General features: G+C 46.2%; 1 protein-coding gene across 2 annotated transcripts in view; it reads right to left on the bottom strand.

The window, feature by feature from the left end:
• PLCG1 (phospholipase C gamma 1) overlaps nucleotides 1-9,869 on the bottom strand; it is a 578,648-nt gene extending 568,779 nt beyond the window's left edge. The window contains exon 1 of one of the 2 annotated variants that reach the window (XM_086932272.1): nucleotides 8,797-9,869. In XM_086932272.1, coding sequence (XP_086788398.1) covers nucleotides 8,797-9,193 — 397 coding nt within the window. In that variant the 5' untranslated portion in view covers nucleotides 9,194-9,869. The remainder of the gene's footprint in view (nucleotides 1-8,796) is intronic. The other variant, XM_086932273.1, reaches the window with a different exon arrangement.
• Between the last annotated feature and the right edge of the window lie 4,318 nt (nucleotides 9,870-14,187).

Genomic DNA, 14,187 nt, shown 5'->3' with positions numbered 1-14,187 from the left:
GGAAAGTACACAGGTAGTAGAGGAGACTCAAGTGACAGAAATAGTGGAAAGTGAAAAGAAAGTTAAAGGGATGTCAGACATAGACTCACAAGTGGAAGACAGGGAAATAGATTCAGATTGTACTCTTATCCCTACAGATATATATAACATCATCAAAGAAGCCAAGGACAGGGCACAGGAAAAAAGGGAAAGAGAAGAACAGACCTCCTCAGAAGAGGAAACAAAAACCACCGAGGGCCAAATGCAGATGGTTAAAAAAAGAAATAAAATCAAAATTAAAAAACAAACGGCGGACCCAAGTGGTCCGGCCGCAACAGAACAGAAAGAAAATAGGAAGAAAACTCTACCAAGAGAGAACTGCTCAGGGTCCAGGTATAGTGTACTAGGGGACCTCTCAGACTCAGAAGACCTAGGATATAGCTTATTCTCACAAGAGGTAGGAGTAACCCCCCACAAAGACCTTTTTCTACAGTCCCCATACTTGGGGGGAGCAGAAGAAATTGGCGGGCAAGAGACACAAAATAGTGAAAGCAATCAGCAAATATGTGACAGCATCTGGTCGCCATTGAGCTTTGAAAATGTTCAGGTTTAACATGTATTGTATATCGTGCAAAGTAATCACCATTGCAAATATAATGTTTAACATCATATCATGGAATGCCCGAGGAATGGGCTCACAAGTGAAAAGAGCGTCAGTGTTTGAGCTCTGCAAAGTACAAAAAGGGGACATTATATGTTTACAGGAATGTGCAATTTCCCACTCCACGGACTACAGTCACATATCCAAATATTGGGAAGAAGGCCCCTCCAAATGGTCTGGGGGTGGAAACAAGAATGCTGGAATAGGCATTCTCATAAAAAACAAAGAAATGTCAATCCTTGATACTAAAATTATACAGCCAGGCAGGGCTATGATGGTCACCATACAATACAGAAACACCACCTTTAAGGTCTGTAATATTTACGCACCAACCGACAAGAATGAAAGAATGTCCCTGTTTGAAATGCTCCCACTTTTTATTGCAGGTGCAACCCCAATGGTGTTAACAGGGGATTTCAACTGCATCATAAACCCCACAGACAGATGTGGCAAGAAAAATTGTTACGAAATTGATAAGTCTGCAAAATGTCTCAAAAACATGTGTAAAGATCTGCAACTGTCAGATACAGGGGCAACATCAGGGTCAAAACAAAAGGTTCACATGGGAAGCAGAAAGTGGCAAAGTCAAATCAAGAATTGATTTCATTTTCACCTCCAAAAATATAAAAGCAAGGAATTATGAAACAAACGAGAGTGGTATGTCAGACCACCAAATCTTGAAAGCAACCGTTGAAATCTCAAACATGTGTCAAATGGGGAGGGGTGTGTGGAAAATGAACACCTTGTTATTACAAGAGGAAAATATATGTAAAAATTACAGTGATATGTACAACAACTTAAAAACCAGAAAGGAAAGTTTCCCATCCTTAGCAGAATGGTGGGACGAGGTAAAAAAACAAACAAAACTTTTTTTCAGAAAACAGAGCATGATCAAAAGCAAGTAAAAGTTTCAAAAATTTGATGAAATACAACAAAGAATGATCACACTAGAAAACCTGGAAAGGGGTGGAATGGAAGTAGGGGAGGAAAGAGAAAAAACAAAAACAGAACTGAAAGAATGGCTGAAACAACGAGGGAAAGAACACATTTTTAACTCCAGGGTCAAGATCTTTGAGGAAGATGAAAAGTGCTCAAGGTTCTTTTTCAAAAAGGCACAGCAAGTGCAAAAGGTAATGAATGAACTGAAAGACACAAATGGACAAACACAAAAGGGCACATAGAAAGTAGGGAAAATAACAACAGCCTTTTTTTTCCCAATTGTACAAAAAAGAGCCATCAGATATAAGTGCATGTGAAGATTTTCTAGGGTCTTTGCAGAGCTCTTTATCCCAAGAGGAACAACATTTTCTAACCACCCCCATTTCAGGAGAAGAACTCTTCCAAATCATTCAGGAAGCCCCAAAAGGATCAGCCCCTGGGCAAGACGGCCTTCCATGGGAGTTTTACAAAGATTTCTGGGGGCTTATTGCAAAGGATTTTTGGAGTCTGTTGAAAGAATGCTTGGGAAAACATTTTTTACCCCCCTCCTTTCCACAGGGCATCATCAAACTGCTGGAGAAAAAGGGGGACAAGCTGGACATCAACAATTGGAGGCCAATCACCCTCTTGAATGTGGACAGTAAGATCCTAAGTAAAGTCCTGGCAGGAAGATGCAGAAAGGTGCTGGCCTCCATTGTGCACCCAGACCAAACATGTGCGGTCCCAGGAAGGAAAATCTGGGACAGCTTGACCATCATTAGAGACACCTTGTGGTTAGCGAAAGACAGGGGGAATCCACTAGCTATCTTGGCCCTTGATTTCCAGAAAGCCTTTGACTCCCTAAGTCATGAATACCTTTTTAAAGTGCTCAGGAAAATGGGATTCCCAGAAGGTTTCATCCAAACTATTGGCTTAATATACACTGGATGTGAAAGCCAGGTCCTTATAAATGGTACACTATCTGAGGGGTTCCACATTGAATCAGGGGTCAGGCAGGGATGCCCCTTATCACCGGCACTCTTTGTATGTGCAATTGAACCTCTCCTATGTGCCATCAGGAAGGACAAGTGCATAACTGGCCCTCTGGTACCGGGCAGCCAAGGCAAACAGGTCAAATGTGTAGCATACATGGACAATGTCACCATTTCTTGCACTGACGCTAGATCCATAAAAAGAACTTTCCTTATAACCCAACTCTTTTCCCTAGCAGCTGGGCTACAGGTGAATGTGGAGAAAACACACTGCATGACGGTGGGACAGTGGGACAAACTGTCTCAGCTGCCAGTGAAACCTTCCAAAGACCCAGTAAAAATACTGAGGATTCTTTTTTCACAGGACATGAAGGGAGAAATAAACTGGGAGAAGATCCAGACAAAGCTCAAGCAGAAAATGGCGCTCTGGACGACAAGAACACTTTCCATGGAAGGGAAAGTCTTGGTGCTGAAAGCAATATGTCTACCAATCCTGATGTTTATTGCCATGATTTTCCCTCCATCATACAGGTGGACAAAAGTGACACAAAGACGTTTTGCAAACTTCTTTTGGGGGTCAAAAATTGAAAAACTAAAAAGAGAGACAGTTTTCAAACTACCCACAAAAGGAGGGAAAGACCTGCCAAACCTCCATGACTTCCTGATGTCACATTTTGTTAAAAGCGTACTGGGGAATGCAAAGAAAGACTCACATGTGGCTGCTTACACACTGTTTGCTACAAGCTTCATCTTATCAAGAGAGGGAATATGTAAACTGGACAATACAAAGCCTTTTTTACTAGAACCACCCCCTGCGTACAAAGGCATCAAACCTTTCTTCAAGAAGCTGGAAGAGAGGCAAATTCAAGCGAAGGACATCACACCCCAGATGGCCTTAAGCAAAGAACTGAAAGAAACGGACTCAGTGACAATGGTAAACAACTTATCAGAGAAGCAATCAGGGAAGGTTTGGGAGATGGTGAACCACAAAGACTTGACAAACTCCCAGAAAGACTTGGCATGGATGATGGTATCCAAATGCCTACCAGTGAAGCAATTCCAACATGCAAGGAAACTGGCAAAAACAGCAAGATGCCCACACCAGGCAGTGCAGCAGATGAATCCCTGATGCACTTCATTTGGAACTGCGGCGGAGCACAAAGCATGTGGAAGGCAATGGGACAGGTCATTAAAGAATTAACAGGACAGGCATCCCTGTCCTATGAACTGGTTCTATATGGGTTGGGCATGAATTGCAATGCAAATAAAGAAAGGACACTGTGGAGAATAATAAACTGTGTGAAAGAGGCGATGTGGGAAAACAGGAACCTTTCCTTGTACAAACACCAAGCAATCACGGAAAAAGAATGCCAAAAACTTGTTTTCACTAAAATGTTCTCTTACATGTGCATAGACACCCATAGATTTGGACAAGAGTGGGCAAAGGAAACCTGGAAAATCAGGAGTTGGTCTGGATGGGTAAAATGAGAAATCTTGATGGAAAACCACCAAAGATAGCCTAATGCGCTTCTTTGAGAATGGTTAAATGCACAGCACCCAAATATAAGGGACTGCTTAAAATGTAAACCTGACAAATAATTTTAAATAAAGTATATTTTTACAAAAAAAAAAAAAAAACGGTCCGGTCCTCGGATGCTTGATTCCGTTCTGGGAAGGACATGGCTTTTGTAGTTCGGACTGGACTGTTCCCATGGGGCAAAGGGTCAGAGCTGATTTGCATATCGCCATTATCTAACCCAGGGTGGTGTGGAGTGCGAAAAAACGATGGATTTGGGCCCAGATCTTTGGACTGGGTTGAATGTGTGACATTGATCCACATTCGGTCCATCACCTGTTTTGTTTGCAACATTTTAAAAAATGACTTTACAGCCGGGCTTAAATAACATCAAAAAAGGAAAGCAATAACACATGGTAGCACAGTTCAAAGGTCACTGATCTATCCTAATTACAGTGCATCTCGATATCTGACCGACTGCCATTGTCTGGTAATGGATGCCTGGAATTAGAAGGTGGAGGGTACACAAACCTGGTTTGTAAACAATCACTGCCAAAGCTGGGGGCAGACGTGTTAATCCAGCCGTCTCTGGTTTATCAAATTTACAGTTCTAGACAAATCAAGTTAACTCACGTAGCTCATCTCTTATCTGCCAAAACTCCAAGGCACACTATGTCATATGTGAATTTTGCGATGTTTGTTTATCGACTTGGAAAGGACATGAATATTCGCAAACAAGTATGCAGAATGTGTTGCCCTTAATCACGGCCTGACATCTCACTGGAAGGCGGGAGGGTGGTTATAAAAAAAAAATTAAAAAAAACATGCACAACCTGGAAGTTATATTTATATTATGAGTATATTACTATACCCCCTTCTGTAGCTTAATGTGCACTGGAGATATTGGTGTGATGTAATTAAAGAAACAGCAACGAATTACAGAAACATTGGAGACCACAAGAGCTTGACTGTGTGCCAATATGTACATTTTGAAACCAACTCCACAGGGTCATAACTTGTTAGCAAGGGGGTCATGGGCCCTAGTGCAGGCAAGGAAAATTGTCCCTTTGGCAGCTGTCAGAGGTAAAATACAGCGATTATCAGTTTGATGGGCCCATTGGTGATATGGGCCCGGGTGACACTTCACCAAGGGTAGCTACGCCCCTGTGGAAGGGTATAAGAGCACACGAGGGCAGGCCCTCCAGCGAAGTCCTTACATATTAGTCGCACAGAAAAATATTTCCGCGGCAATCCTCCGCCCTTTCTCCTCTAGATTTTCATTTGCTCGATGTATTCGGCCCTCTTGACCGAATATTAGGCTCCTAGCTGCACTCACACATGTGTTATTTAAACATCCTCATGTCCTGTGATGTAGTGCAACTTTTTCTTTTCCTTAGAGTTTATAAAGCGCTCTGATACCCATGGGTCTAGCTAGCGCAATATAAAACTTTATAAATAAATAAACAACATCTAAAACACCCTGCCATCCTTACCACATGAATACTTCTTCACTGAACATGGCAAAGCTGCCCTGGTCCTCAACAGCTTGCCTTGAACTCCTGACCATGCCTGGCACATGTATTTGCTGGAATTTATTGAAATTAAGCCGATCTCCTTCCTTTGCTTCTGAAGACTGTATTTCCTTTACGGCTTAATGTACATCAAAGATGTGTGCCTGGTGTTCAGAAGAGTACATGAACACTGATGAGTCCCAATACACGTATGAGACATCATGAACATGTGGCAGCCTGTAGCCCTGCTGTGCGTTTACATTAGGCACAGTGGGCATAAGAAGGAGTGCTTGGTGAGGCGTGCCACCGCAGTCACGCACTGGGATGTATGTAAACATCCAACGCATTCTTAGAGTTGGAGTTCTGTTCACCACAACAAACACACTTAGGCTTAAATGTCCAAGTCACAGGGATTTGTGAATGGACAACAGCCCCGATGGATCCTGTCTCCGATGACTTCGAGCGAGCTCTTATCTTAGACATAGTACCACTTTCAGGCCACCATAAGCATACTTTGTAATCAAGACAATTATTTAATGGCGAAAAAAATTACAATTGAACATTTACAACTTGCAATCGCTCATTTCCTTGCCAACAAAGTATCACCACAAAGTGTGGATAACTGAAAGAAATGCCCACTTTAAGGCCAGTCCCAAAACAAAAGTGGACAGCACTGGGGAGGAGCCGAAAAATCACACGAGTGGGAGGGGGCTATATAAAATGGAGAGACAACAACCGACATGTATTTTATTGAAGATATCTGTGCGGGGCAGACCTGGGCAAATGGAGACCGCAGCTTTTCGCAAGTTACAGATCAAAGTAGTTAATTCCATATTCTCCTTCCAAGCACCAAGAAAGTCTGTTGCGCCTTCGTATTCTATTTTTGGGGATCTGCACTTGTCACCATGCTAACACACCTTGAACCCTGTATCATACATTTAATATCTCAGTATGATTGATGCGCTCTATCAATATGTATATACTGGCCACACACAGCTCGGTGTTCGCTGTATGGAGGTGCAAGCATGCAATATGGCAGGAACGTACGCAGAGACTGATGCAATTTAAGAAAAACAATTAGGATAGATGCCATTACATATACATTTGCTTGAATGTAGGACAGTTCTTGCCCTGCAGAACATGCCAATTTGTCCTTTTGGGGCACAGGAAAAATATGCAAGATTCGTTCCATTATGTCTCAACTGAGAACAACGACCCCAATAAAATCTGCACGATTTGTAAATGATCCTCTGAATACACATCATTCCTAGTTGAACACCACTGAGCAGCCCATACTGCTAAAAACTCACTATGCCCCTCGCCAGCTGAGAACAGTTACCCTTGCCCTCTTTCTCCTTTGCATTCTGGTACATGTAGTCCTCCCAGTGGTGGGGAAACAGAGGCAAGTACCAGCGCACAAACAACTGGGATGAAAGGGACAACTTGAGATCTCTGGGGCGTATACTTATGTCTAGTCTACTAGGCTGCACGAGGGCATTGCGCCTCTGGGATATGGGCAGTTACCTCGGGCTGGGGTGACATGGGTACCTCACACTTACAACCATCCCAATCAGATTCATCCTTATGAAATCACTGCATCTCCAGGGCCGGACGGGTCTTTTATTCCACCGAGCCTCTCCCCGGTGGTTTGGAGTCATTGGAGGCCAGTTTTGAAACTCATGGCCGCTGCTGGTGCTTCTGTCGCCTTCCCCAGCTTCCCAAGGTTAGTTGCAGCAGGCATGGGGGAGGCTTCGGGGGAAGAGAAAGCGGGGAAAGGAAGAGAGAAAGCGATCAAAGTGGCGGGGGGGGGGGGGGAGAGGGAGATAGGATGGATGTTAAGAGTGTGCAAGGAGAGGAAGGGAGCGGGCTAGAGTGAGCATTTTTGCAAAGCCGCTTTTCGTTCCCCAGTCCGGTCCGGTCTGCCTCGTAAGGGAAGATCTTGAGATCTCTGCCCTCTAGACAGACAATCCGTGCCAAACGCTCTTAAAATCTGGAACAACATTTCTCCAGACGTGGGGAGTGCCCTTTCGTACACTTTCAAGAGTGGAATGAAATGACTCCTATCCGAACATTAATTACATCTTAACAGGGTGCATAGAGACATTGTGTTGCCTTGGTGCTCGGAAAGTATTAACTGAACGACGGAAACTCGTAACAAACTGCAACGTGTTTATATCTCTATGTGTGTACAAATAGTGTAAAATCCAATATATAAAGCTCTGACGTCGATAGATGTGGGCCCTGCTAAGCAAAACTGCAAATAAATAAAAGGATTTAAAAACAAGACGTTCATGCCGATGGATTTTCAATTATCCTATGTAGTCATGTTCATGCCTCTGCATATATTTTTTCAGAAACAATGATTTTAATGCGGAAAAGATTATACCTCTGGCTTTCATGCAGATACCTCCACGCATATGCACCTCATATGCACAGCTTTACAATGTTGTACCTAAGCAGACTCCAACATAGCTCTGCATCTTTAGAGTCAACATTAGACATCTGAAACTCTTCAGCACACCCATCGCATCTCTGTACCACCGGCCCCAAGCGCCCACTATGGACACACGGCTATCCCCGCCTCCTACATCCATGCACTTTCTATGCAGACACCTTAAGCCCCTTGCACCTCTTATGATGATGCTGGCAGCCTCCAAACCTCTTTATCTACTTATATCAGTACTGGAAGGTAGGGGGTTCTGGGTCGGATACCCAGACAAAAACGCAGAATTTGTCCTGGTGCCATAAACCATCTATGCTACTGAAGGAGTCAAAACTGTGACTGGACAAAACACTGACCTCCCCAAGAAATGCGTTAACCACTAGCGTTCTCTTCCCAATATTATAATTCCCTCAGAATGGGTGGGCACACAAAGTACTCAACAGCAGGTGTCTTAACTCTCTAGGATATTTTAAAATGCAACCTCTTTGTGAATAATTATAATAGATATGCAGTTACATAGGTCCTTATTGACAATTTATTTGCAGCAGTTTTAACTAAATATATAAGCTGAGGCCTGACTGCTTTTCAAGCTTCTCCCCTCGGACTCCACCCCATTTCCTCTGCCACACCTTGACCCCCAATGTATGGGCTCACCGGGGGAATGGTTTGCCCAATGCCAGCAGTGTCTTATAGCGTTGAAACAAGTTCACAGACACGCTGTGGCTCAGAAAAAAAAAAAGTAAAACTAGCCTCGAAAATGAATAAATAAACCTTACTTGCTCCTTCCAGCTTGTCCGAGCCTCGGCTCCAGGTGACCTGCCGGGTCTCCAGCTTGACCTGGAAGGTCTTCTTCTCGGGCCTCTGTGACTTCTTGGTGTAGAACAGGGACATGACCGTGCCCAGCTCCAGGCTCCTGCAGAGGTGGGCCACTTCGGCCTCAGACTGCCCATTGGAGAGGAAGCCATTGCAAAGGGGGCCTGAAGCCATGGTGCCCGCAGAGCTGAAGGGTCTGCCGGAGGGGGATACAAACTTTCCAACTTGGGAAATACAGTCTGCAATCCGAGTGCGCGCTCCACCTTCACCCCTGTGAGGTATTAAAACAAATGTTTCTGTGTTGCAGCAGCAGCCAGGCGAGCAGTTCAGTTCTTTCTTATTCCACAGCCCTGAAATCATGCACCATTTTCCAGAGGCCCTGAAACCAAATCCACAGCAGGGAAAACAGACGTTTGGGTTTTCTGCTGCATCCTAACTGGCTAGTTTCTCAAACATGGCCAAATCCCCTCCCCCTTTGTTGCAGCCCAATAGTGGGGGGCGGGAGGGGGCAGCTGTTGATTCCCCGTTTTCTACCCACTCCAGCATCGACCTGAAAGCAGATAAGAGCAGCAAGAGGAGACCGGTGCGCTCAAGGAAGTGAGGCTCGGGAGAGACGCTGCTGCAGTCTGAGTCAGTGCCACATTCTCCCCCTAGCTCAGCCTCAGGTTGCGTCTAGTGACGACAAGTCACCGGTAGCGCGAAGCCCCTTCCTACGCCGGTCACGCAGATCTCACGTTCCACTGTCTCGCGCCGTGGAGGCGCGCGCGGCTCTCTCCCTCGGACCCTCTCAAGGTTTCACAGTAGATGCCGCAAAATGCGTGAGGCGTTCTCCCCTCCAGCCCCCAGGTAGACAGGAGAACTCCAACGGCGGCATTGGATGCACTCGACCCCTAGTACTGCTGTCTGCGCGGTCAGCCCTGCAGAACTCGCCTCTTTTTCCCTTCTCCTTGCGGCCTCCGCATCCCAGTCAGTCCGCCTCCATAGCTGAGGCGCCTCGTCTCTCCCCTCCCCTCCCCAGCAGTAGTACAGCAGCTTCAGCACGTCTCCCCACCCCTTCGCTACACAAAAGCAGAGAGAGAGGTTCAGCCTCTTAAAGGGGCAGCACCTTCATTCCCCAGTAGTCCCTGTCTGACAATTCCCCTCTTCTCACGTGTTTCGCGGGGGGCGCGAGCTGTTTTTGGCAGGGGGTTTATAATCATTACGAGAAGAAGCGGACTCGAGGCCACCTGTAGGAATGGGTGGACATAACAGTGACAGGGGATGAATGACGGCAACCGGAAGACATTTGACCTCCACCTGGCCGTGTTTTTTTAGGTGCGCGACAAATATTTTAATGTCCCCGGCTGGTAAGTGAAATTAGGAGACTCACTTGAAGCTGGTATTTTTCTCTCCTTATCAGTACCAACTTTAAGCAGTAAATATATGAAGAAAGCGCTTTAAAACAGGTCATAGAACTCCCCTAATAACACCTGACTAATAAAGTAAACAAAGCCAGAAAGGGCATGTTTAAAACAAATTCAGACGTTTTTCCTATAAAGTGCTATGTAAATATGTTTATACAGCGATTGAATCTTAAAATGTGAATACAAAGCTGTTTTTTTTTCTCAGGCAAGTTGGCAAGGCTGTCTCCTACATGCAAACAACATCTGTTACCACAACAGCTGAGAGAGTTAAAGTTTACAGGTGTAACTCTCCGGGCCGGGCGAAGGGTACACCAGATACCCCCACAATAATTTGATAAATGCTACCAGATCTATCTGGGGAACACCTCTAAAGAAATGTTTGACTTAAGCCGCATTTCCTTCACACTGTGAACCGGCCGAAGAGAGTTCTCAAGTTTCCCAGTGCCGTGCATCAGTAGCTCATCCCGTTCAGATATTTTCTTTGTATTCTGTGATTTGTAGTCTTGTTTTATCCTATTACTACAACCCACAGAATGAATAGTAAATCACCATACCTGCCAACTCACACGGTGCCATTGTGTGACACGGGATATCGGCTCCCATCACACATTCTCCCGGTGAGGAACTGATATACACGGTGGCAGGGAAACCGAGCAGAAAACCTCAGAAAATAGCGGTTTTCCAGCTTGTTTTCTGAGGCTTCTAACAGCCGAAGTTGGGGCCGGACTGGCCATAGCGGGCACCATGCAATCCCCCGGTGCGCCGCATGGGTGGGGGCCGGTTTGGGGCCCCTGGGGGCCTTTTTTGTTACAGGGCCGTTTTTGCAGCATAGCTGCAAAATCGGCCCTGTAACAAAGTCGGCCGAAAACCGGCCCCAGCAAAGAGCTCGGCGGCACCCACAACCCCCCCCCCTCCCCCTCCCCCCCCTGGCCAAGCACTTTGCCAGGGCTGGTTTTGGTTCCCAGTCCGGCCCTGGCTGACGTTTATTAAGGGGTGTCAAAACACCCCAGGACATTAGCACCAGCCTCAGCAAGCATTTTTTTGGGGAAGGGGGGTTTGGCAGCTGGGTAGGGTTCAAAAGTGCCTGGTAGGTCCATCATTTGTGTGTCATTTGCTTTCTCACCCTAAGTGCGGCAGGTATGCCCAGACGTGGGTCCTGGGTTTACTATGCCATTTGGATTCAAGCTGGCCTGGCTGATATGGGGTGATACATCGAAAATTGTCCCAGGATGCTCGTTTCTGGTCCAGGGAGGACCTGGTTTGGTAGTTCGGGCTGGACTGTTCCCATGAGGAGCAAGATTAAGATTGATTTGTATATGGCTAGGTCTAAACTGGGGTGGCATGGTTAGTAAAAGAACAATGGACTTAAACCAGATCTCTTGACTGGGGGTGAATGTTTGAATTGTTCTGCATTCCGTCCATCAATTCTGTGTCTTTTGCTTTTGCGCCCTAAGTGTGCTGGAAATGCCCAGACGTGGGTCCCTGGCTCACTATGTCACTGGATTCAAGCTAGCCTGGCTGATGAGGGATGATACCCCAAAACCTGTCTCAGGATGCTTGCCTGTGGGCCAGGGAGGACCTGGCTTGGCAGTTAAGGCTGGACTGTTCCCATAAGAGGCAAGGTCAAGACTGATTTGCATATGGCTGGGTCTAAACTGGAGTGGCACAGTGAGCAAAAAAACACCAGATTTAACCCAGATGTCTTGAATTAGGGGTGAATGTTTGATTTGTTTTGCATTCTGTCCATCATTTCTGTGTCTTTTGTTTTCTCTGTGTCTTTTGCTTTATCGCCCTAAGTGGGCCAGGTATGCCCAGATGTGGGTCCTGGGCTCACTATGCCACTGGATTCAAGCTAGCCTGGCTGATGAGGGGAGATACCCCAAAACCAGTCCCAGGAGGCTTGTTTCTGGGCCTAGTGAGGACCTGGCATGCTAGTTCGAGATGGACTGTTCCCATGAGGAGCCGGGTCAAGGCTGATTTGCGTATGGCTGGGTCTAAACTGGGTGGCATGGTGAGCAAAAGAACAGTGGATTTAACCCAGATCTCTTAACTGGTGGTGAGTGTTTGATTTGTTCCACAGTCTGTCCATCATTTTTGTTTCTTTCGTAAGGTGTCCCGTGCATTTCCCAGTTCAAACCAGTTGCTGGGGGGCTCAGCCCCAGCTCTGGCGTGAAACTGGACAAAGGGGAAGGGGTGTAACCACCCCTCCCCAGGTCCTCTCAAAGGTGGGACCTTATAGTTAGTCCATCCCTTAAACTTATTATAAGTATAGGACCCCAGTCCCTAGGACTTTAGATTACCCTGGATGAAACTGCAACATATATCTTAGACCTTCGACATTCCATTTCGACTTGGAAGACCAAAGAAATCTCCCTTGGGGTCAAGGAGTGACCCCCCTTGTTCAAGCAGGCACCAAAGAAGCATCTTGCCGGTCTGCATTTTCGAGGCTCCCGCCGGATCTCAAAGAATCTGCGACACAGGACACAGACTTCCAGACATCTCAGAGGCTGACACGAGTCCCCAGCGAAGCTGAGACCTGTAGCCATCACGAGAGGACCATAACTCCTGGACAACCAGTACATTTGCTAGTGCATCGACTTCCAGAGCTTTCCCGAAGTTGTGCACTGGGCTACTTGTAGTCCAAGCCCTGAGCACCTTTTGCACCGAAGTTTGTGGGCCTACACTCCACGAGTGTTCCATTGGCCTGCTTCCTGCATTTCTGCTCGAGGCCCCTTCGCGATCCCTGATCCGTTGACTGGTGGGTCCCCACAAAAGAATCTTCTTTGTTTCTTGGGCTTTCCTGGTTGCTCCAGATGTGTCCTGACTCTCCTCTAAAGGGTGAGTCCCTCAGACCATGCTGGTCTGCTCCGAAATCAATATTTCCATTCTGCGTGGGTTGCTGTTGCCAAGGCTTGTCGGGTCCAATCTGGAAACCAACGCTGCAGCACTCTACATCCGACGTGGGACAGCTCGAATCCAGCTCCTGGTTGTCGTCAACGCCTCCTGGACCTCGTGGCTGAAGAGTCAAGCTTCACCTACATCACCTGAAATCACCCGACATCGGCTGGCATCTTCTTGTCGCCTTCCTGGTCACTGGCTAGTGACCCAGACTCTGTCCCCTCTGCTTTCAGATCTCCGATTCACCCTTGGATCCATCTGGACACTCTTCCTCTGGTCGCCTGCAGCACTTCTTTGCAGCTCTCCATAGGAAACGACAACAAAAACCAACACGAAAAAACACCTATGCACCCGGCTTCCCTGGGTGAGGTAACACGAGTACTTTGGTGCTCCCGTGGGTCTTGACTCTCCAAGTGTCCAGTAGTGAAGGGGTTTTACCGTAGTCCACTCCTAAGTGTCCTTATTCTTTAAAATTCTAACTTTAACTTCCTCCATATAAGTCAATGGTGATTTGCAGCTTTTGTTTAGACACTGCACGCTTCCCCCGTAGGTCTCCCGTGTCCCTACCTTGGGTGGTTCCTAGTTGCCTCAGTGGTTCTACAGGCCCTTTGCCTTGTCTCTATGTTCACAGCGGTACTTATACTACTTTCTTAGTATATGGTTTGTGAGACCCCTAGGGCAAAACATATACTGTGCTAGTTTACTGTGTGCTAATTAAGTAATTGTATTGTACTTTTGCCTCTAGCCTCATAAAGAGACTAGAGGGGTGTGTTTAGAATAATACATTTATTTTTATATATACCTGGTGTGCTTCTCCTTTCATTTGATAATTCATGAGGTTATAGACTGGTAAAACAAGCTGCTTTACATTCCTTCAAGACTTAGCCTGAAGGCTGCTCTCCACAGCTACCACTAGGATAGCTTTCTATAAAGGTTTTCTAAACCTACCATCAATGAGGGTCGTTTGGACTGGTGCAAGGTGCCCACTAGAATAGTGGACATCATATGCCAGGCCAACGTCTCACACAAGGCCCTGCCTCCTTCGTGCCCCGC

The sequence above is a fragment of the Lissotriton vulgaris genome, chromosome 7, assembly GCF_964263255.1.
Source record: "Lissotriton vulgaris chromosome 7, aLisVul1.2, whole genome shotgun sequence".
Classification (NCBI taxonomy): Eukaryota; Metazoa; Chordata; class Amphibia; order Caudata; family Salamandridae; genus Lissotriton; species Lissotriton vulgaris.
Note: the sequence above shows the minus strand (reverse complement) of the source record. Positions and strands in the feature narration are given on the sequence as shown.